Genomic DNA, 24,360 nt, shown 5'->3' on the forward strand with positions numbered 1-24,360 from the left:
CAGACCACCCTATGCGCCTGTTGGCGTTCCCTTCTTGCCAGAACAGCTCTGGTATCACTGTCACTGGCCTCCTAAACACAGCAATAGATCTCCTCCATCCTGCCACTTCTGTCTTCTCGTGATGTCTCACACACTCTCGTACACTATGGATATCAGCTGGCTCTCGCAGAGTGGGAGAGACTCAGAAATAGCAGCAATGGCCAAATAAACTAGGGAAGAGGGGTAAACAGTCATAGGGGTTACTTAAGTGAGTATGTCTGTTTATAGTGAATGAGGATGTACGCACGGTTTGTATATGCCATTTGAGTGCATGTGTGTGTGCTTTCCAGGGAAATCCTTATTTTAACTATTTAGTCTTACATACCAGTAAGCCACTGAAATTCATTAGACTTCACAAAGGGCAGAGATTTTTATCTGTTTTGATTTGGGTACTCTTGTTTCCCAAGGGCTTACACTAATACCTGTCACATAAAAAGCTCTAAATAAATATTTCTGAATGGTTGAAATAACTTAGAAGTATTATGACTATTTTGGTGGTTCAATGCAGTGGTTGAATGCACAAGCTCTGGCATCAGAAAACCTGGGACAGAATCTCAGTTTTTCCATCTATTTTCTGTGCAATCTGGGAAAGTTACAAAAGCCTCTAAGCAACAATTTTCTTATCCATGAATTTAGGATGATAATAGTACCAAATTTGCAGGGTCAGTGTGAAATGATGATAGGGTGATTTTTAATAACATACTATTTAATGAGAAAGAGGGAGAGAAACCACATTCACATAACTTTTATTACAGGATATTGTTATTATTGCTCTATTTTATTATTAGGTATTGTTGTTAATCTTTTACTGTGCCTAATTTATAAATTAAACTTCATCAGGAGTATGTATGTACAGGAAAAATCATAGTATAGACAGGGTTTGTTAGTATCCATGGTTTCGGGGATCCACTGGGGGTCTTGGAATGGATCCCCCACAGATCAGGGATGATGTCATTAGACATCATCCACACAAGAAACTGATGTCACCCTGCGGTGACAATCACACCACCCAAGGAGACACAGACTCACCCTGAGGCTTGCTCCACCACCAGATCAGGCATTCCTGGAGGTGTCCCCGCCTGCTGTGACAACACCATATCTGGGTCCAGAATAAAAACCTCATCTTGAGAAATCTCCATCACAAAGTGCAAATGTTCCTAAGGAAGAAAAAGAAGTCTGTCAGATGATTGACAGGAGGCTCAAATCCATCATCTGAAGAATAACAAAACAAAGCATTCTTGGTCTTGAGGGGTCATGAAATTCTGTGACACAGCAAATGACCACAGTGTATTTTCAAGGGCCTGGTCAGTGGATCTCCCTCCTTGAAGCAACACTGTAACGAGAATGTGGCAAGGAGGAGGGGTGAATCCCCCTTGGTTTGGATTCCTAGCTGACCAGGATCCTGCTAGGTAGAACCAGAGGTGGTCTTTCCTCTTCTTCCTCCCAAACACTATCAAAGTAGTGACATCTGCATGCGACTTAGTCCAGCATGCATGTACAATAACCTGGACTTCCAACCCAGGATCTGGTCAAGGCTAAGTAGCATGGTTAATGACTGGTTTTATAGCTGGATTTCATACTGTACTTTCTTTCTACAGGAGAATTTTGAGAGTGGGAACACTTGTGATTATTGGGCATAAGAATTTTATTTTCTCATTACTGAACTCTGGGAGTGATTAGTTGAAACTAAGTAGCCTAGATATACCCTCAAGTTCTCAAATGTTTAAAGGCATAAAATTTGACTAGAAAACAGTAAAAGTGGCAGTGTAAATAAAAATCTGGACTGCAGGCTGGTGATAATATTCACAAGTCTCTTATCTTCTGCACTCATTTGCAAGGTCAAGCCCTATTATCTTGAGTCCATCAATCACAAAACACATGAAGACAACAAGCCCATAGCTTAGGCTAGGAGTACCATTCCAAAGTCTGTAAATGTTTCTGTTATAAAAATGTATAAGGTTAGCTGCCAATAAAGTATATTTACTTGGGATTTTTTCACTTTCACAAGTAAGCTCAAGGAAACTTACCTGAGATCTGTCTATTCGATAAAAGCGATCAGCAGAAGTTGCTAGGGGGGGGAGAAAAAAGTGTGTGGCATTCAGTGTCCTGTGATCTGGCACTAAATTTATAACCTTCTGACCTACCACGTCAATCAAAAACCTTACATTTCACTCATGTGGACTACTGACTAGTCCCTAAATCTGAAAAACTCAGGACTCGAATGCCTCAGCTGCTGCTATCCTGCTGTTTAGAAATCCCTTCTTTCCCCATTATATCTGCCTATCTAAATCTTACTTGTGTTTTAAGGACCAACCACATGCAACCTCCTCTGTGAAACCTGGCTCATTCCATCCTCCCGATCCCATAGAGAATTCACTGATTCTACCCCACGCACATTAACATTGTTTCCATTCTCACAGAAACCACCTTCACAGATAATGATGACACTGAGATGCCTGCCTCTTTTAAGGTCTGTGTTTCATTTATTCTTTTACATCTCCAGATATTAGCACAGGATTTTAAACAGACCTGGGACTCCTTACGTATTTAGTAAGTAAATTAAGTTAGAAGAAAAAAAAAAACTGTAGTAGCCAGACTTCCCAAGGAAGTGATTCTCCTTTTGGGAAAGAGCTTGAAGAAGCAGAGCCAGGGACCGCATCTGGTATTAAGGAATCATTTCAGTTTAAAACTGAGTCCCTAAGCTATGTTGGAAGAAAGCAAAACAGAAAGAAAAAAAAATTAAAAAATATATATATATATAATATATAAATTTATATATACATACATATATATAAATTTAAACATCCATCCAAAAGAGATTGAGCTGCAGCTGTGGCTTGAGAAAAAAAATCTTACCAACTTTGGGTTTTTAGAAATTATTAATTTTAATGGTGAAAAGAATTACTTTTCTCCTTGCTTAAATCTGAGTCCAACTATTATACATAGATTTTCTACAAAGTACATAGTACTAGAGGGAAAACTCAAAACGCAAATAGTCATTCAAAAATCATAAATATTTAATGACTAGCTTTTCTCCAAAGGAAATGAGCTAAGAAACAAGACAGTCATGCTCCCTGCCCTCTAAAACCAACAGGAGAATAAAATCTGCCTGAGAAGGACTTATTCTAGTCTGTTCTTTTTAACCACGACTGTAATTACCTTTTAAAGGTATCTAATAAAACTATTTATAGAGTAAAACTAATCTGGGTTAAGACCATTTTCTACAAGTATAATTTTATCTAAGGCTATATATAATAAAACAGACTATACATAGAACAATTCATGTAAGTTTTCATGGTATTCTTAAATATAAGTTGTTCTTCTGTGCGTTCAGGAAAAACAAGTGATTATGTTTCTCATCAGTAGGGAATAAAAGAGCTGGAGCAAAGAAGAGTGTAAATTACCTTCAGAGGTAGTTGACAAGCCATTAATGAAAGCCTATGTCATGATTTATGTGGGTTAGATTTCATATAGATACAAGTGTTCATCTTCATAATACTGGTCATTCACACATTTTATCCACATTTATATCCTCTCAGATATACACACAGATAAACAAGAGCAGGGTCTATGATGAAAACCACATGTCCACATCAACAAGAGGGACACTGGGTAGTGAGCATATAAGCAGCAATGTACTTCAGTATGGGTCATTGGAATAGAAAAGTAGGATTAGGCAAAATCTATGGAGCGAGAGATGTTTGCAATGGAAAATGGACTCATTACCCAATCAGAAAATAACTGAGCTACTAAGCATTCAATGTAATGCTCAACAGAGCAGGTATGAATGCAACTGAAATTCTCTACACTTTGATAAAAATGTATGCATCACACTGAAATGATGGTTTAATGAAAATTATATGAAAGTTCTACAATGTGCAAGTAACATACATGTTAGTACCCATCCCATACTTATTGAACACATCTACTGGCCTCAATTTAAGACAGGGACTCATCATGTTTCAGGAAATGGGGGCGGGGGACTGAAAGGGAAATGTCAGCTTGAGCGATTTGATGGAGTTCAGCCAGAGTTAACCAACTTGCTTTGAGGGAAATGACTTCAGGAAGGTGTACTGCAACATCAGCGAGTCCATATCGTTTGAGAGGCAAGTACCATCATATGGAGCCACGTAAAAGGTTTCTGAATAATCTTTTGGAAAACTAATGTCCACTTCATCCATTGATGTCTTGCCCTGCTCTTTCCCCACCCTCCACCCCTCCATGAAATACAGAAACACTCACCATCTAGAAAGCACCACCGTGGAGAGAGTCTCTGAGCTGAGAGTGCCCTGGGGAAGGAGGTTTCTTGGTCCTGAAAAGAGAGACACGTGCTTGTGGCTCCATCAGAATGACCTGAGGTGCTTCCCTCACTCAACAGAAACTACCATATCATCTGTTTCTAAGAGCAAGCATCCTTTCCTAAGCAAAGCACTAGTGAGAGACCAAACCATATCTCTTTACTAGAAACAGAAATAGGGACTCTGCTTTGAAATAAATTATTTCACATAGAACTCCAACATAAAATTTTAAAACAAGTCCCACATAAAATTTCCAGGTTTTCAACTATTCCGTTAAACATTCATAGATGATAGGACTTGGGATATTGACTTCCTCCGAGGAATTTCTTTCTCTTTATGAGGCTGAGGAACTAGTGGCAGCTGGCTATCACTTACATTTCGGTCCTCCACACTGGTACAAAAATGTCCTCTACTAAGAGAAACTCTACCAATGATAATTTAGAAAATAAATTAAAAAGTGCACTCTAGTTTCCAACCCATGAGTTGGAGCATTCTAGCTCTGGCTCATAGTGACATTGAAATCACTGATAGAAATAGGACCAGTGAGGAAGGGGGCCAGTTTCTATGGGAAAAACACTGGGATTTGACCCTTAGTATGGATTGGAGATGTTCAAATATAGGGAATATCCTTGAAGAGCAGCTGGGTTTGGATGACCTTATGTGTACAGAAGGGTCAGAAGAAGGAAATGGGAATAACAGAAGTAAGACGAGAGCCAATCAGAGGTTGCATTGATGTCCTTGGGAATTTAACCAATACCCCTTGTATTTAACCAATACTCCTTGCGGCCTCACTTGACTATCAGTCAAAACCTATGTGTAACTCGATGGTTCTCAAAGTGTGAACCCTGGAACAGCAGAATCAGCTGGGAACCTGTCAGAAATGCAATTTCCGGAGCCACCCCCAGTTGACAGAAACCCTGGAGGTGGAATCCCGCAATCTGCTTACCAAGGCTTTCTAGTGAGTCTGGTGTAGGCTAAAGTTTTAGAACCATGGACATGAAGTGACCGGGACAAAAGGGATCCATTTGATTATTAGAAAGCTTGGGTATATGGAGCTTTTCATATGAATGGATTCTGTAAATTAAATAATTGATAGAGGAAAATTGGTGTCACTGAGAACTGGTACCACAATTTATGTGTATACATATAGAATTGACATAGCTGTGGGCACAGAGAAAAATATATACTCCTCCTTTTTGGACTGCCTTTGTCACCCTGATGGTTAAGCTAAATGAAATCTTGACATGTGCTCAGTACCTATTTATACGAGAATTACGTTAGACATTTTGAGAACTAAACTTTGACACATCAATATCTTGTTTTAATGGAACTTAAGGTTTTTAATGTACTTTTATAAAACATATAAAGCTACCAACATGTCTCAGTTGGGTAAGAAATATAATTATAAATCAAGAAATGTAGAAGTTATGTGAAATATCTAGTGTATTGTGAAAGCCTATAAATAAAGATATTAAACGGAAACACGGCTGTCTTCTCTAAAAGTAAAGGGACTTAAACAACAAGGATACTTTCTAAATTTTGATATTGAAAATGCTACCGAGACCACCATTAAAAAATATCCTAAAAGAAATACTTGATTTATTTTAAAAACCTAAAGATTAATAATGTTATTGCTCAAATATTCAAATTAGAGAATACTGCACATTATCTAATTTAGTTTAATAAAATGCAGATAGATATATTGCCTTAGCCACGTGACTCGTTGATCCAGACTGGTAAAGTAATACTGATATAATTGTGTACTTTTTTTATGCATGACTGTCTGTGTGTCTGGAGAATTTTATGAATGTGCTGGGCTTTTATTCATTTATTTTGCCTATTTTCTGTTTATTTGTTTATTCTCACCTTGACCCACAAAGCATTTGATATAACTCAATGTCCTTAAAGATGTTTTCTTTAAATGGAACTTGATCAGTTTGCTTGGTGAAAACACAATGGTTGACATAGAGCTCTTCAAAACACTTCTGGGTCTTTAAATAGTTCAACCAATCCTTGAACTCCCTGAAACGTCATGCTAAATTTGGTGTGTCTATGTGTATGTGCATTTTCAAGGATAAAGGAACCACTTTTTTCCCATAGATTATCAAACCCGCAAAGGTTAAAAAACTACTAATTCAAGGGTCAAAAATTTAGGTCAGAGACAATTCAACAAAACAAGATTCTAATCAGTAAAACGCCTTAACAATATCCAGACACACAGGAACAGCAATTCCTATTCCAAAGTTACCGGAGATTGCAGTATCAGACAATGGAAGCTGTCTCTCTGGCAGCTATTCTCTTGGTAGTGGGCTAAATGCAGGCCAATTTCTATACAGAAGGAGGTAATGAACTTTTTGCTGATTTCCATCCATGGTCCCTCCCAAATGTTTGCTTGCAGCCATCTAAATAAAGTGCCGTTAAGTTCTACTTGTGTTTATTTTTTGAAAAACAGACAAGTGGAAAAACTATATATATGGAGTATTATATTGCCTTAATAATTGAAATTAAACAGTACTTGACTAATTAAAGGCACAGAAATCTCATGAAAAAAAATTTATTGAAAAATAATGGGATACTTTCCTGGTCCCACCTGAAGATTAAAAGTTTCCCTGACTAGGTTTGCATCCTCTCCCTCCTTTTTTGAAGCTTTCAACCTTGTTCAAAAAACAAAAACAAAACAAAAAAAACACCCAAAAGGAGACAGACAGTTACTAACTACCATAATGTGGTACTATGTTGAACTGCAAAGGAAAAATGTAATATCTCCCCAATCTAGGGAAGATTTATAATGTAAAGCAATTAAATTACTTATTTAAAAATTTTACGTATTAAAAACATGTATAAAAGCACTGAAGTCTCAACATAATTTTCCCCATAGATCTAATCTAGTCCACACATATATACCAGCAGTGCCAAAAAAATGTATACAAGTGGACACTTTGGTCAACGTTGCTCAAGCAGTAGTTCACCGTCATCAGAAGTGTCTGGATGCTGATGGGAACCACTCTGAGCACCTCTTGTCATGGCAGAAGTCAAACGTGACTTGTATTCATCTTTTGTTATCAGTACATATTGAGTATTACAATTTTAAAATATGGTTTTCCTGTCTTAAAATGTGTACACCTTTTAAGCACCCTCCGTGCATGTGTGTACCATTGTATAGATGTGGAAAAGGTACAAAAGGATGCAGAGCAGAAAAGTGCTGTCCTAATGTGTATTTTGGGTGGAGGGTTAAAAACCAAGCAGAAGTCTGGAATTCTGTATAATAGGAAAACTACGATAAGCCAAGATTATAAAAGCTGGCACATTTCAGGACACAAGTAGTTCAATTCAAGAGAAATACTTTGAGGATTTTAATGTCAGAGAAAAATGCACATTTGGATGGATGAAAAGGGGAGCAGGAATTAAGGGAAGCAGATTGTTGAGAAGGAATTCACAGTAATTCAAAGCGATAGTCCATGAACTTCTTTCTGGCAATCATAACTAATGATGGCTTACAGGTGATGGGTTCTTCCGTACTCAGGATTCACGTAATTCCTACATCTTGTCTATCTACAACCCTTTCTCTCCTTCTCAGAAAAGAGAATTATAATATCAGTGAGTGATATTAGTACAGAAGTAATATTAAATTTGCTGAAATACTGTTTTAAATAACCCTCATTGCTAACACATTGTGGGGGATACACTTCGCATAAGGTAAACAGCTCATTGTCAACAGAGGGTCTGGCACACGGGAAGAGTAGGTGGCCCTGGCATTAAGAAATCCTCGATTCAGGGGCAGCAGGAGGGTGACCAGCAGTGCAGTGTGGACCATGAATCAGACTTGAGCAGGAAAAAGGAGTGAGGAAAACAAAAGAGCCCCTCGCAAGAGGGCAAATTTTGGCCCGAAGGGCAGACCTTAGCTTCATAGACGTTCTTGAGTAGACATGGCAACTTCCATGTCACGAAACAAGAATAGCCGGAAGTATTTTTGTTTCACAGCACATTAAAATAAATGTACAGACCTAATTTCTGATAGAATCAAAAAAGAAAGAAAGAGAAAAAGAAAACAGGCTTTAAAATGTGTACCTTGCAAAAGCATCTGACAGTAGATACTTAAGAAATGTGATTGTGTGAGCGCAGCTAATATTTCAGGAGGTCCTCACATAATTACCTGACCTGTGTCACCATGACATCAATCGCTTTGGTGCTAATTTAGGGCTTCTAATCTCCTCAGTCCTCTCCAACTGCGTAATCAAATCAACGAGTCATCAAAGAGCTAAGATTACTTGACTTGCTCATTTTTTTGATTTTTTATTTTTCTTCTCATAAATGGTGCAATTTAGATGAATGCAACTGTCATTGCTCTATAATGTAGGGAGAATGATATAACCTTGGACGTACTATGCTCCTTTCTGTTTTAAAGGTAATAATCTTCTAAAATTGTGTGCTCTTTAGATGAACAATATTAGCAAATACTGCTCATTTCAAAAATCCCTGATATGTGACTTTCTCTTTTGATATAGGCTAATGGAAAATCCATTTCTCATGCTAAAAATATAGCCACAGGCATGAAAGTAAATCTGATATTTCATACACACACACACACACACACACACACACACATATACACACACATATATATATACAAATTTATACACATGTACACATATTTTTAAGTCAACTGGCATAAATTATATGTAATTGATAAGGAAATTATCTGAAACACTATTTGGATACACATGCCAAACTTGCCCTTAATTTAGATTCAATTACTTGTAGCTGATGCACACATAATTTAATGAAGGCACAGCAGTCCCATTACACACTCCAGTAGGTTATCCAATTAAGCAATATTCACCTAGCATTTAACTATACCTTTACTGCGAATCAAATTTATTTTCTTTCATTAAATGTAGGAAGGACATAAGCAGAGGCAAAATAGAAGTCCCTTTGGGTGGGAATCCCTGCTTCCTTTAATAACGTCCAGGCAATAATTGCCTTATTTTTAAATTTCTCTCGTTTCCCCATCCAAATTTTTCACCTGCCTGCCTTGACATCTCCCGTGCCCCACCCATCTATTCATTCATTTTTTCCACTCCTCCATCACCAAGTTGTATAATAATATCTCCTCATCCTCAGTGAATCAGGGATGGTCAGAAATATGTGTTTACGCATCTCAGTCCAACTGTAATCCCAATTAATAGACTAGCCATTATTATTTTTCCCTTTCTAAAAACTCTTTCCCTTCAAACCTACTTTACCACTCACAACTCTGCAGCAGAAAAATACAGAAACGGGATGCCCATTTTTAAAACCAGCTTTGAAAGATAAAGAAATAGCTATGGTGTGGTAGGAGATGGAAATGAGAGTTGTTCTAACATTTTCAAGAGCCCATTTTTTGCATGAGATTGTCCTCCATTAAGGACAATAACTCGTGTGTGTGTGTGTGTGTGTGTGTGTGTGTGTGTGTGTTAGCAGTATTCACTAGTAACAGCAAAGAGACCTGGCTCCAAGCAAGTCTTATTTTAATTCCTTGTTCAATCCATTTCTGACAGCTTTGATCTAGCCCAAAGGAATAACATTCTAAAAGTTCCTAGCTAACTCCTGCCCTTCTTGAAGACAAGATAAATTAATTACCAGGATGACTCCCTTAAACTTGCTTCAGCCCATCCATTGAAAGACTCTTCTGGAATCCAGAAAACAAATTAAGGAAGAAGAGATTTCAGAGGAAAGAGACAGATTACGAAAGGTAGCCAGTACTAAGAGAAGATAAGGAAATCAAGTCTGTGTGGGCAAATACTGTTTGCCTAGGACTAGACAGAGCTCTGGTGGAACAGAGCACAAATCTACCCCCACCCCCACCCCCACCTGAGGATCAGGTAGGTTTGTAGGGAAAAAAAGGAGATCAGAAGATAGATGGATGTAGGCTCGGATCTGACCAAGAAGTTTTCTTAAGGAAAGTGAAAGACGTCTCTAAAGGATGTCTTACATCTATTTTGAAATATTCCAACCATTCTAGTGTTAGTTTTAAGTAAATTAATTCTTAAAGAAGAGAAATCACTGAGATGGATCCCTTTTTGAACCTATTGTTGAATCCTACTGTTTTCATCAAATTCTCAAATTATTTGCTCATAATATTCTGGAAAGCACACACCTATGAACCAACTACATCAGTACTTCAGAGTGCATTTCACTGGGGAAATGGGGAAACTCTGTCTACAAAAAACCCTAATTGTGGCTGGTTCCATTGCTCCTGGTTCTTTGTTTATTCTACTCAACCATATCCATAGATGACTCTTTTTCCATCATTACTTTTTCTCTTTCTGCTCCTCTTTCTGTTTCCTCATCTAGGACATACATCTACCTATGGTCTCCAATCACATCCCTGAGAGCCATCAAAACGACTAAGGGTTTCTCAAGCTCCTTTCTACTGACATTTGGGGTTGGATAATTCTTTGTTGTAGGGGACTGTCCTGTGCATTGTGACATATTTAGCAGCACCTCTGGCCTCTACTCAACAGATTTCACTAGCACCACCTCCTCTAACCGTGACCCACAAAAATGCCCAAATTGCCAAATGTCCCACATGAGGAGCAAAGTCTCCCTCAGCTGAGAATGACTAAATGTGTTTCTACTTCTTAGTAACTTGATGACTTGGGGTTAAGATGAGATATAATAAAGTCTACGGAGAGAGTAGAGAAGAAATGACCTCAAAAATCATCTTTATCAATTAGGTAGGCAGAGTCCAATTTCTCTATGAATTCTAGTTTAGCTGCTGAGCTCAAGAATATCGAGACTCTGTAAGCACAATGCATTTTGCTTGTCTGAACTACCAGTTACTGGTTCCATGAGACGCCATTAGGATGGAGGCGCCTTTGTATTTTCACCTCATAAATGGCATAGGCAGGAATTTTCAGCAGGCTATAACTATCCAGCACCCTTGGATAACCCAGTACGCCTTGTTAGGTTAACACAAGGTGTCATTTTTAGAGCCTTAGTGCTTTGTTGGCAATTTGCTATGAACGTGGGAAAGGAAGAAACCAAACCAACGAAATGCTCACACGACTAGGAACTGCCATATAACTCACTAATAAGGTGTCTCGGGCACTTACTTGTACAGCTTGCTAAATGCTGGTTTTCTCTTGAGGTTTTTCTAGCCTTCGAAAAGAGTCGGCTAAACTCCCAACTGCTAATTAGTGAGCTGACAGGAATGTCTCAAGTTTTTGAACTTAGCGGTGTTTATTCATTCTATCAGGGTTAATTCTCCAAGCATGTTTGGCACCATCTCATACAAAAGAAAGTTCATTAAAACGCATTGAAGGCATTTTGTGGTCCACGTTGCACCCCCTGACTCCCACCGAGACAGACTAAAGATTTGACATTACTGGTTTCTGCATTAGAAAACAAAAGATTTCGTATTACATTTCCTGCCAGTTGGTTTTGTCACTTTCTACATAAAACTAAGAGCAGCTCTATCCCATGTATTGTCTGTGCATGCTCAGAAAAATAGAGAAATCAATCTACATCATCTCAAACTCTCAAAAGCATTTGACATAGTTCATGACTTCTTCCTTTTTGTGAAACATGTTTCACTCTTGGCTTTCATGATACCACCTTCTTGATTTCCAGCTTTCCAGCTGCTCGTCTCACTTTCCATGACTCTTGCCTGATTGTTCTCTGAAACTTGTGTTCTTCTTGACCAATCAGTAGACATCGATATGACACTGGGCCTTCGTCTTTATCCAACTCGCCCTGGCCTCAGAGTTTTGAGTGCCATCTAGTTGCTAATGACTCAAATTTCTACCTCTGGGCCTCAACTTTTCAACGAGCATTAAAATCCATACATCCAACTTCCCAATCTTGGATCTAAGAGGTGTATCAAAATGAGTACAATTAAAACAGAACTTTTTATTCACCATCCCTCCAACTTCTTCCTCCTGCTGTCTGGCCAAGGTCCCAGCCACATGTGAATGTTTAGATTCCCCCCCCAACTCCTTGCCTCAACCGGCTCTCCTCTGTTCTGCTCAGAAAATTTTCTCACCACCCTCTATATTTTCTGGCCATGTTAATTTAAACACAGTCTCTTTCAGTTACGCTTCCTGTTTAATGTGCAGACCCTGGGTTTCCATCGATCTCTTTTACTCCAACTTTCCCTTGCTACCCAAGGATCCTGCTTTTCATAACTCTGCAAGGAGGGGTGTGGACGAAGTGACACTCCTGACACTCATCTTTGATCAGTGCATCGGTGACTTCATATGGTCACTGGACAAAGTGACATTGATAATGCAGCAGTTTTGACACCAAGGTTTGACTTGACTGCAAGTGAACAAAAAATATTGCAAAATTTTGATACAGTCAGATGAATACCATTAATCCTTCTGCATGTTTTTTATGATCAAATAATAACTGAAACAAATATCCTTATCATATTCTAGAGTCTCAACCATTCTCTGATCTCTGTGGATACGTACACATATGGCATAAAGAAAACATGGTACAAAATATCCACATTATCAAAACTCACACCAAAATAACTACATCAAATAAGCCAGGATACTAAATGCATTAGATTCATAAAACTAGTTAGGATAAATGCCTGAAATGTGTACTTTGATAAAATTGCAAAGGTTCAAAATGTCCATGAGGAAAAAATACAAACTCCTTTTAAAAAACAGATGCTTCAAATCTTAGAGCTACCATAGTGCCAATTTTTAAAAAGAAGTAAACAGCTTTAGGCTTTAAAAGCATTATATTTAAAAAAATAAAATTACACCTAGATGGTGGCTCTAGGTAAACAGGCAAATAACGATGTGAAAAATAGTGTGCTCGGTCTAAAAAATAAAGTGGAAATTTGCCTTTTAATGGTTGGTTAAGATAGTCTCAGAGGTAGAGCTAATTTTCCCAATGGAAACACATCCTAGGTGAATTCATACCCTTTCCATTGCTGCCAGATGGAAGCAAAGGCTCTGGGATAATGGGGCACTTTGAGAAATAAACATCCAAACAAATAACAACACCAAGGCCATGCTGGTCATTCAGCCTCAGGATAATAAAGCTGCTTTGGCTGAGGGTATAGAGTATTGGCAGGGGAAGAAAGCTACCTAGAGCCTGCAGGTATAGGGTTTGAAAAATTGTTGTTTTTGTTGTTTATGCAGAAGAATGCTGAATTGGAAGTTTTGTGGGTAACAAAATAGGAGGTGCTAAACCAAGATTTATAAACTTAGACATCTTTAAACCCCTCCCCCCTGTGTCCATGAGATTATTTATTTGGAGAGCCATTGGCTCCCACACATCCTTCCCAGCATGCAAGGGTACTGGGCTTCTCAGAGCAAAGGGTTTTAGGGACTACTCAGAGAGCTTTGTGTGTGTCCTGGCAGTTTGCGGGATACAGTGCACTGATATGTGAATCATGCCTGAGAAATCTAATGGATCAGAGGATAGCTGGAGATTCCTATGCAGCACAGCAGAGGTGGGAAAGTAGGGCAGAAAGTGCACTCCCCAAGACTGTTGGGGCAAAGGAGAGCTGTGTTCTGTGTGGACTGGATGTGCGTCATTAGAGAAAGGTAGGCTGGGTTTACCAAATCGTGTCCAAAAGACCAGGATGGGCCAATCAGATCGCACTTTAGAGTTTTTTGGATGGCTGTAAGAAGCAGAGAACTCACTTTCCTGGATGTAAAGGAGAAACATACAGCCTGGGTTGCTCATGGCAGCCGTCTTGGACCAGGGAAACATCTAGCCAGAGGTGAAATTGACAGAAAAAGGAGAAGAGACCAAAAATCCAGCAGAAAAATGGAGCACAAACCCTGGACAAATGGCCCATAAAATCCACCCTTGATTTAAACTTTTTGCTCTACTCCTGTCAAGTTTGAGTTAAGTTTTCTAGCATTGGCAGAGAAAGCGCTTCACTATGTAATCTTTTCTAAATGATGTGGGAGGAAATCCACAGTCCAAATTTGTGCTAGACTAGGAGTATCCAAAACCAGAAAAATGCAAAAGAATCAGAATGCCTACCTCACTTGGTTCTTAGAGTGAACTCTCTCTCTAGGGAAGATGTGAACTCTAATCCAAATGAGACCTTAATTGAAAAATGAACTCCTTTTGGCTGGAAGGTAAGAAACAGGGAGAGTAAATTATGTGTTACCTGGTAATGAATTCTGTGGGAGCCAGAAGAAACTGACTGCAGGTCCTAATGAGAAAATGGAAAAAAAGATATATCCATAACTTAAAATTAGTTTGAATAAGCTGCCTCCACAAGTCTATCAACTGACCTCCCAATTTACCATTACTAACGTCATCTGGGGAGTATCTAACTCACCCCAATTCATCAAGGTTAAACAAAGAAGACAACGCCAAAACTAACAAAAGCATACCAAGTGGGGCTGAAAGAAGAAAGGCCATTTCACTATTGAAACATAAATTTTAAATTAGTGTTTAGAGGTACATAATATTTTATAATTTCAAGGATAAAGAAGACCAAAAGTAAAAAAAAAAAACACAGGCAATTTTGTTATACTAATTGGGGGTCACGTTGACTTGGCACCAGAACATTTGGTTTATGAAGAGAGCTTCTAAAGTCCCTTTAAGCCTTTTGAAAGAATTTATTTATCTCAGATCCAATACATACTGTCATGGTAATTGTGTTTATACTGATAAGTTGCTTGGCAAACAGGTTTTCATAGACTGCAAAAAGAAAATCACTGGGCACCTCTGTATGATCACAAAGTGCAAATTAATAGGGTTGAAATTAATGAGGTTTCACTGGCAGATTCCGAGAGCCTGGCTCCCTTTATAAAGTTTTATAACTAAGTTGTCACCAGAGTCATGTCCTGCAGGCTTCCTTGTTAATGACCGTAGTGCTTCTATTTACAAATGTCAGCCAGCCTGGGTAACTGTCCTCAGACCTGCTTCCCACAGGCTTTATCAACTTCCTCTCTTTGCCCAAGTCAGTTTTCAACATTTCCCTCTTTGAGTTTGCTCTTTCCTATTTGCTTTAATCCCACTTTTAATTGAATATTGGTGTGATAAGCATGCCAATAAGTTGGTTTTCAACAAAGTCAATTTAACAGTTATGTATTTTGCTACTGCGAAATTTTGTTACACTAGTGTTAAGGGGGAAAAAAGGGTTTGGGAGCAATTATGATTAATTTTTATTGCAGATTTTTGAAGTGAGGTTCCACAATAAAATACAAACAGGATTTTTCAAAATGAGATGCTGTATGTCCCAGGAATATTGGTTTAGACCTAAGGCACACACTGAAATGTTCACAAATTTTAACAAGCTAACATTACCCTTAGTAAAAATAACCCGCTGGAGCCACAAGTATAAAATTTGTTGACTTTTCTTCTCTCACCCATATCAGTATTCAAAATATGACATTTATCTCAAAATATTTTACATTCACAGTTCCATCTCTATCTTTAATAATGATGACGAGAAAAAATAATACATTTTCACATTACTTTATGCCTCCTACCTGAATTGATTTCCACCAAAAGAGATAAAATCTAATGTTCAAAGCTAACTGGCTACAGATGGAAAGGATTTTAAACACTATATGTATGTGTATATATATATATATATATATATATATATATATATATATATATATATATATATCTTTTTCATTTTTCACATTTCCTCATGTATAATGTGTTGTCTGGAAGAGGGGTTGCTCATATTGGGGTATCTATTAAAATCACCCAAAGCTTAAAAAATGCAAATGTCTGGACCACATCTAAACAAGTGATTCTAAGGTGCATCTTTCATCAGGAAACAATGTAAAAAAAAAAAAGTGGCTATTCATGCTCTGTGCCATTTGTAAAATGAAGAGAGTGAATACTCCTCGTAACAGTTCTGCAAAAGCAACTAGGGATCTCTGCAGTGCTGGGTTGGGGTCTTCTGGCTTTGCTGGTGCAGTTCAAATTCATGGGAATGTCATATATAAGACCTCTTTCTTTCTCCTTCTCAATGGTAAGATGAAATTGAGAAAAAAAATAGGTCATTCTTTTGTGTTCTGACACAAATTCATATGAAATACAGGAGGTTTTTCTTTCCTGTAGGAGTTCTATTTTTTAAATATAGCTGTCTTTGACAAAGTCTGTGCTAGGTACAAAACATTAAATAAGCCCAACCCTAAGTTTTCTTTTATTATGGATCAGTGCCCTCGGAAATTCTGTGTAGCTCAAAAAATACAGGCATATAGTTTGGTGAGAAGACAAGGAGTTCTAAACCATAATTACAGATCACACTAGAACAACACCACCGTGTAGTTAATCCAGTGGATGCGTTCCCACTTCAACCACCTGAGCAGGGAAGTCAGTGGGCAGTGGGGAGTGGGGGAGGGAGAAGCCGTGGTGTATGCTTAAAAGCCAAGGCCACCACACACGTCCATTTCCTCTCCAGATTCATCCTTTCAGAAGCAAGTAAACATGGCGGGTAATTGTTTACAAAAATGGAAAACTGAGCAGAATAAGAAATCGGCAACAGAAACTCACCTCCTGTAAGCGGTCTATGTACATACGGCAAGTCTCCAAATCACAGTCTCCACGCACAACGAGAATACCCAGAGGGATGGCTAAGGGGGAAGGAAAGAGAAAAGTCTAAAATAACATACTTGATTTCTCTAGATTGGCATGCATGTGTTTCCGATGGTTAAAAAAATAATCTCATACATATTATTGGGATTTTGGATCTTTCACTTCCCTTGCGAGCTTACGCTATTTCTGCAGCGGTCATATTCTTTCTTTGCATGATCATATTGCCCCTTGCGACCTGGCCAGCCTTCATTTCATTTTGTCTCAGTGGCCCTGACATGAAGTTGAATGTTATGGAAACAGTTGGTTGGCAAGAGCAGGCGGCTGCTCATAGCCAGCTGATAATTTATACCTGTATTTGCAATAGCCAATGTACCAGAGAGGAATTTAAAAAATCAGGATTCTGGGCACTTACCCCTTTCCATGCTGAATGCATGGGGCTTAATCTTTCTGTCAGTTTGCAATAGTTCCCTTTTTAAGAGACTCAACTACTCAAGGCAGTGTTGCTACTTGCTGGCCAACAGCAGAACTAAATAGGAATAAAATGCTTTAAAAAAAAAAAAAACAAAAAAACAAAAAAAAACCGGAGCTTCCAGAAGGTTCACAGCTTAAAAATCCAACTGATTTTAAAGATGGTCATTGTAACTGTGGTAGCAGCAGGACTGCAACAAACAATAAGGAGAAGCTGCTAAGTGCCTTCAACACCATATTTAGGTGACAGTAAAGGTCACATAGTGGCTTTTATGAATAGAACCTCCTTTTTTAGATACAACCATAAGGTTCCTGAAATACTGCAAAACTGTCTCCTTCCCAAAACTTCAAAAATGCATGTGTGTAATTCTAATTTTAAAAGTATACTACCCTGTTAAATCCATGACTGAACCAAAAAAATTCAAAATCTTGAATTAATTCACTAGAGACCAGCAAGCAGATATGACAATGGTGTTCATTAATGATTTTCAAAAGCTTTTATTCACTAAATTTATTTTTAAAGCCCAATCATCAAAAAAATGGGTCTGAAAATACCAAGGGCTCGGGCTTTAAAAACCAAAAGTAGAGAGAGTAAAATACATTTGAAATGCATGGAAGCATCTTGAGGAACTCAAAGAGTAACAGAGAAGGCGTACATATAAACGAAAATAATAATGAATGTAACATAGAGTATCTTAAATGTATGAACTTAGTCATTTGAAAACTATAGGAGAGAGAGAGAGACTAGCCTGAAAGACAAATTTTAGGCTTTTGAAGGACATAAAACCCCTTGAACTCTTTTCGTTAAAGAAGCAAGGGTGGTCTAGAGAAAAAGAAATAGAGTTCATTTCTCAATATTATGCCTCATGGTGGTTTCCACTGGGAGATCCATACCACTGCCCCATTCCTGTAGGTTCCCAAAGTCCTACATGCATAAAGCTTCAAAACATCCACCATCTTGTAGAAAGAACTATGTAATTCTGAGAATGAGTATAAACTCTCTCTCCTCAGGAATAAGACGTGTCTACCTATACAGCCCTAATGGCTGGTAAAGAAACGGTAGACTGTCAATAAAAGTTTGTAAAAAGAAGAAAGACAGACAGGCTTACGGCCTGTTCAAGTGTGAAAGAGGAAGTGAGTCTTTAAGAGCTAAGTCAAGTTTCCAGGGTAGGCGAAGAAACAACTGTTTGGAGCAGGGGTAGAGAGTGAGCATTGGGTTGGAGCCTGCCTTTGCCCATTCTTCTGGAAGCTAAGCAGGGGAGGCGGTAAGCAGAAGAGTGAGGAACCCTGCAACTATCATATGTGTTTGAGAAATACAAGTCTGGAAAAACACTTCTTCTCTTTTTTTTGAATATAAATAGACACATCAATAATGTCTTCAGTACGGTAATCACGCACCTTTGAAAGAACTAGAAGGGAAATTCAATAAGGAGATCTCTAAAAGGCAGTGATTAAAGTAATCCTCAGCTTGACGACTACTAAATTGCTCCAAATGAAGTGATCCACAGAGGTAAGAGAAGAATAAAGATCTCTAATGGTTGAGAAATGATGAAGAAAAGCTAGAATTTTGATCTGGAAAGTAAGCCAAAGGTTATGGCAATAGAATATAGCTACAATTAACTGGGGAGCGCATGTTAGAATCTTGCTTAATGATATTTTCTCTTAATTTCAAATGTGCAAATCTAGAGAAATAAATGTCATCAATATTTATCCATTTCTTAACTTCGGAGACACATTTTATAGAAACACTGGAATCCTGTCAACACGTCTGATATCTTTCTATTATCAATGCTTAGAGTTAGTCTGGTCATAAACTCAATGTACTTGGTAGAGATATTTTAAACTACAACTAGAGACTGGATACTCCATGCCTGGAATCAAGAAGGTGTAGCTGGGAAAGTTTTCAAACACGCGTCATTCATTTGTTATATGAGTATAAAATCAGCAACTTTGCCTATTCCTCAAGAAGCTGATTAAGAGAAACTGTGCTTTTTATTATTAGCTATTAATTGGGCTTAAAAAGAAAAAAGAAAGGCATCCTCTACCAAAACTTCATAGCAAGATTACTGACAATTGTTGTCAATTTTATCCTACGACGGTAGCAACATGCAGTAAAGGATTTATAGTCATTGTGTCCTGTATTCGAACCCCAGTACTGCTTTGGTCTTATGAATTACTCACATGAGCTCTTCAGTCTCGCAAGTTACTCAGTTCTTCTAATCCTTGGATTGAAGACTATGATATTTAGAATAGATATCTTCCAGGATTTGGCAAATATTAAGAGCAACATTATTCTCCCTTACTTCCTTGACTCTCTTTTGAGTATCTTTAGCTGGAAAATGCATATATCCAATCATCTACCTTTTAATTTATCATAATACTATAAAGATTACCTGGTAGCCGTTCCGAAAGTTATATTGCTTTTTACTTAAAACTAACTTCTATTCTATCTGTGATGGGAAAAATAACTATAGTGTAAAAATGTTGTAATCCGGCACTTCCATTTGCAGCTTTACATGGTGAAGAGAAAGGAGACACTTGGGGAAAATTACCACCTTCCTTTTTGCCAATTGGCAAAAATTCACCGACGTTTCCCTCATCTGAACCGGGAGCAGGAAGAGTGCTTGTCACCTGAGGATTAGCGTCACTATCCCCAAACTTGATGACTCATCTTATTTGGCTTTAGAGATTTTACTTGACTTGGATAAGCATCAGCTAATACTCAACCTACATAATGAAACTTTCATTGCAGGGATCAAAGGGAATTTACAAGTTCTAACTAAGCAATAAAGAACAAGCTGGTTTCTAGATTAAGATGGCGGATTTAACACACACTTCTCTCTCACCAGAAATGTTATTAAATTATAGTAAATGGACATTTAAAAGACATAAACCAACAAAAAAGACATGAAAAGGGGAGGAGAAAATAGTAATAGATAAAGCAGATGGAAAGTAGGTAACTGACCCAGAGTCCCTATAGAGTCCAATTCTAAACCATGAGTGAAGATAGATGAGAATGAACACAATTTACACTGTAAAACCCTCAGAAGACTTGTAAACTAGCAGTATCAGGTACCTTAGGAACTAAAGCTAAAGGGGACAGCTAAAATAAGAACCAGTGGATGTTAGATCACTAGATTCCACCCACTTGGCAGGTGCAATTACTTTACATAAAATGGGGACTAAATGATCATCTGCAGAATGTAGATATCTCCAGCTTTCTTCCATCACCCCAAAAGCTGGCAGCCAGAACCCTACCTTCTTGGAAATCAGAAGGCTCTTCTCTGGGGATTCCTCAGAGACATGAGAGAAAATATTCCTCCATTAAAAATCAGTGTGCTTGTGGGCCAATGGGCTCTCAACCACAAGGTTGCTGGTTCAAAGTCCCACAAGGGATGATGGGCTCCGCCCCCTGCAGCTAAGATTGAACACAGCATCTTGAGCTGAGCTGCCTCCCAGATGGCTCAGTTGGTTGGAGTGTGTCCTCTCAACCACATGGTTGCTGGTTTGACTCTCACAAGGGATGGTGGGCTGCGCCCCCTGCAACTAGCAACGCCAACTGGACCTGGAGCTGAGCTGCGCCCTCCACAACTAACACTGAAAGGACAACAACTTGACTTGGAAAAAAGTCCTGGAAGTACACACTGTTCCCCAATAAAGTCCTGTTCCCCTTCCCAAATAAAATCTTTTTTAAAAAAAGTCAATGTGCTTGTATTTTTAAAAGATGAGAAATATGAAGAAGAAAAAGCAGGAGCATCATTCAGAGAACAAAAAATAATAATAATCCTTAAAAAAAATTCACAAAATAGAGTTAAATGGAAAGGTTAAAAGATGAAGCTGAGGAAACATCCACAGAACAGCAAAAATAAAAAGAGGCATAAAATAGGAGGGAATAGCTTAAGAAAAATAAAAAACTGGTCCAGATGATCCAATATTTAAATAATGCGAATTCCAAAACCAGAGAAAAATAGAGAGAAGTAATTACCTAAAACAAACTAAATAATAATTAAATTCCTTAGAACTGAAGAATATTCATTTCCAAATTGAAATGGCCCAACAAATGCCCAGTACAATAACAACAGAATAGTAGGAAGACATTTTAGTTTGAAATTTAAGAACATTAGGGACAGAAGAGTCCACACACTTCCAGAGAAGAAAAAAAAAACAAAACAGACAGCATACAAAGGATCAGGATTAGATGGTTTTAAAGTTCTTAAGCAATTGTAGCATCGGAACCACACCTTCAGAATTCTAAGCCTTTTACACAGAATCGAAACTATCAAACAAGCCCAAGGATTGAACAAAGAACACACACTCTACCCAAGAGCTACTGCTGTACTTGCCCCAACAGAAGTTTGCAACAAGAATGGGGAGTGCGCAGGATATAGCCAATGAGGATAAATAAAGAAGAAAAGCAAAGGAAACTTCCAATGGGATGGGGCTAGAAGATCCAAGATGACAGAGCTATTGGGCTACCAAACACTGCGTATTGGAGCAGTGTATCTCAAGAGACAGATATGTTAGATTCTCATACTCCTTGGACAGTTATTTTTCAATCCAGGGACAGAACACCCAGGTGAGTCTGAAGCAGTTTCTTATGTATATAACAACACTGGAGCACCTCCAGATGTGGTCTGCCTGGACCTGTTCTTTAGAGCAAGAGTTAGGTCATGGCGAAGCAGAAAAACTCAAGCAAGTCCATTCTCTTTAACAATATTTCAACTTAATAGCTAGAACTCACCCTAACAGCCTGACAAATGCTTCCCAGAATTCAATCATTACCTTGCCCACTAAATCCTCTTCGAGTGGGCTCACGTGCACTCTCAGGGAAGCTGAAGCCAGACAATAATCCAGACTCTTTTCAGCACTCCTGAGAGCCTTCATCTAAAAGTGCAAGCATCATCTTTTCCTTACACAGAGAGGTGTAGGATTGCTTCTCAGTTGTTCAAAACCACTCAGTATCTGGTTCAGGGACACATACATTGGTGGTGAATATGTATCCATCAAGAGAATGGCAAATACAAAAATTAACATACTCGTTGTCTTGGTAGGGGAAGGGTGAGGGGAGGTACTTGTTCTCTTTCTTAATTTGTGTGGCAGGCACATGGAGGCCCATTTTACTATTAACCTTTAAACGTGTGCATTTTATATGCATACATATGTATCAGTATACGTCTGTACGTATATGTATCTATATGAACGAACAACATATATGAATAGAACAAGTATATGTGTATATAGACAGACAAACAGGAGGTATTTCAGAATTAAAAATAAGTAATATAAGCTATCTGTGGCAATTGATTTTAATGATAATGGTGCAAAAGTTTACTGTATAGTTTCAGAGATGTTCTCTGAGTTTTTTTTAAAAAGTATCAATCAGTATCAAATAGGAAAAAAGGAGAAAACTGTAGAGAGGTAATCGAATCCCCCAAAATGATACCTATTGCTGCAATCCATTTCCACCAATGGAAATGGATACCAAGCATAGTAAGCAATCAAAATCCCCATGGCTGTGGTGACGTGTGTAACAGGAAGATCTGCCTTATTTGGGCCTCAGATGTCTCTAGAGCAGCACATCTAATGCAGCAGCCATCAGGCAGATGTCAAACTGAGTAACTGAAATGCAGCCAGTGTGAGTGAAAAAGTGAAGTTTTTCTCTCATCTTAATTCTAATTAATTTAAAGTTTAAATAACCACGTGTGGCTAGTGAGCGTTACAGTTTTTCTTTCTGGGGAATCAAGAACTTGAATTTCCTTGGTACCAGATTCTATATATGTCAAAATCATCCATGTTTTAACCTTTCCATACGTAGGGCATAGAGCCAATAAACAAAAGCTGCTTTTCTCTTTGCCCTTACCCATTTGCCCTTCCTCATTTCTAGCAACTGTATTCCTTGGCTGATTGAGGATTTATTTCCCTTACTCTATAGCCTACCTTTCTTATCCTTATTCATTTCTCTGTCCTTCCTTCTAGGTATTTGGGTATAAATGACTAATAATTGATTATAGGGTTAATCCTCTAAGAAGCACTTGAGTTTTAACATGTTTGAAATTTGGGCTAACGTGATTGTGACAGACTGAATGTTTGTATGACCCCAAGTTCATATCCTGAAGCCCTAATTCCCATAGTGATGGTATTTTCAGAGGCAGCCTTTGGAGGTAATTAGGGTTAGATGAGGTCATGAGGGTGGGGTCCTCACGATGGGATTAGTGCCATTACAAGAAGAGACATCACAGACCTTGCTTTTGTGGGCTCTTTCTTTCCCTCCCTCCACTATGTGACAGCACAAAGGGAGTCTTCTATAAGCCAGGAAGAGGGCTCTCAGCAGAAACCATATTAGCCAGCACCTTGCTCATGTACTTCCAGCCTCCAGAACTGTGAGAAAATAAGCTTTTGTTGTTTAAGCAGCCCAGGATATGGTATTTTGTTATGGCCACCCAAGCAGACTAAGACAATGAGAAAGCTTTGACAAATTTAGGTACAGAAATTGGAAAAAAAATGGAGTTAACTGGTGATCCTTAGCCCTAAGAAAATTATACAACCAATTACTTCTTTGCAGCCAAACCATGAGCGTTGCCCAGCTCCCCTCTCAGGCTTCACCCGGCCTCCATTAACCTCCTTTCTCTACTTCTGTTTGTTTAAATGCCACGTAATCCAGAATGTGATTAAATTAATTAGTAAAAAATCTATTATATATTTTACATGTGCATGCTCTGGATTTTATGTGTGAAATAAAATGCCAACAGGTCATACTAATTAATTTTGTCTTTTATATTTGATGTTAGGACTACTTGAACTCATTATGCAAATTTATGCCAAATAGTGCAGAAATTAACACTATTCATCTTCAACAAATCCAAAATCTTCTAGCAATCACTCCACAAGTATACTCTTTTATCTGCAAAGCACTTCTAAAGTGCATATGCACTAAAATAAAATATGTAAAATATGGTTTCTAAAATATATATTTCACCACAAATGATAAGTAAAATCAGGAAATAGACAAAGCTCAGGTACCCTACATATAGGATTG

At 38.2% G+C, this 24,360-nt stretch overlaps 1 protein-coding gene across 13 annotated transcripts in view; it reads right to left on the minus strand.

Moving 5' to 3' along the window:
• Nucleotides 1–24,360, minus strand: part of DGKI (diacylglycerol kinase iota) — a 377,107-nt gene that overhangs the window by 69,639 nt on the left and 283,108 nt on the right. For 11 of the 13 annotated variants that reach the window (XM_081038705.1, XM_081038699.1, XM_081038706.1 and 8 more), the window contains 5 exons: nucleotides 16,815–16,894; nucleotides 14,461–14,505; nucleotides 4,282–4,351; nucleotides 2,067–2,107; nucleotides 1,069–1,196 (listed from right to left, as the gene is read on the minus strand). In XM_081038705.1, the coding sequence (XP_080894831.1) occupies nucleotides 1,069–1,196; nucleotides 2,067–2,107; nucleotides 4,282–4,351; nucleotides 14,461–14,505; nucleotides 16,815–16,894 (364 nt within the window). The remainder of the gene's footprint in view (nucleotides 1–1,068; nucleotides 1,197–2,066; nucleotides 2,108–4,281; nucleotides 4,352–14,460; nucleotides 14,506–16,814; nucleotides 16,895–24,360) is intronic. The other 2 variants (XR_013992604.1, XR_013992605.1) reach the window with 1 other exon arrangement.

The sequence above is a fragment of the Rhinolophus hipposideros genome (assembly GCF_964194185.1).
Source record: "Rhinolophus hipposideros genome assembly, chromosome: 25".
NCBI lineage: Eukaryota > Metazoa > Chordata > Mammalia > Chiroptera > Rhinolophidae > Rhinolophus > Rhinolophus hipposideros.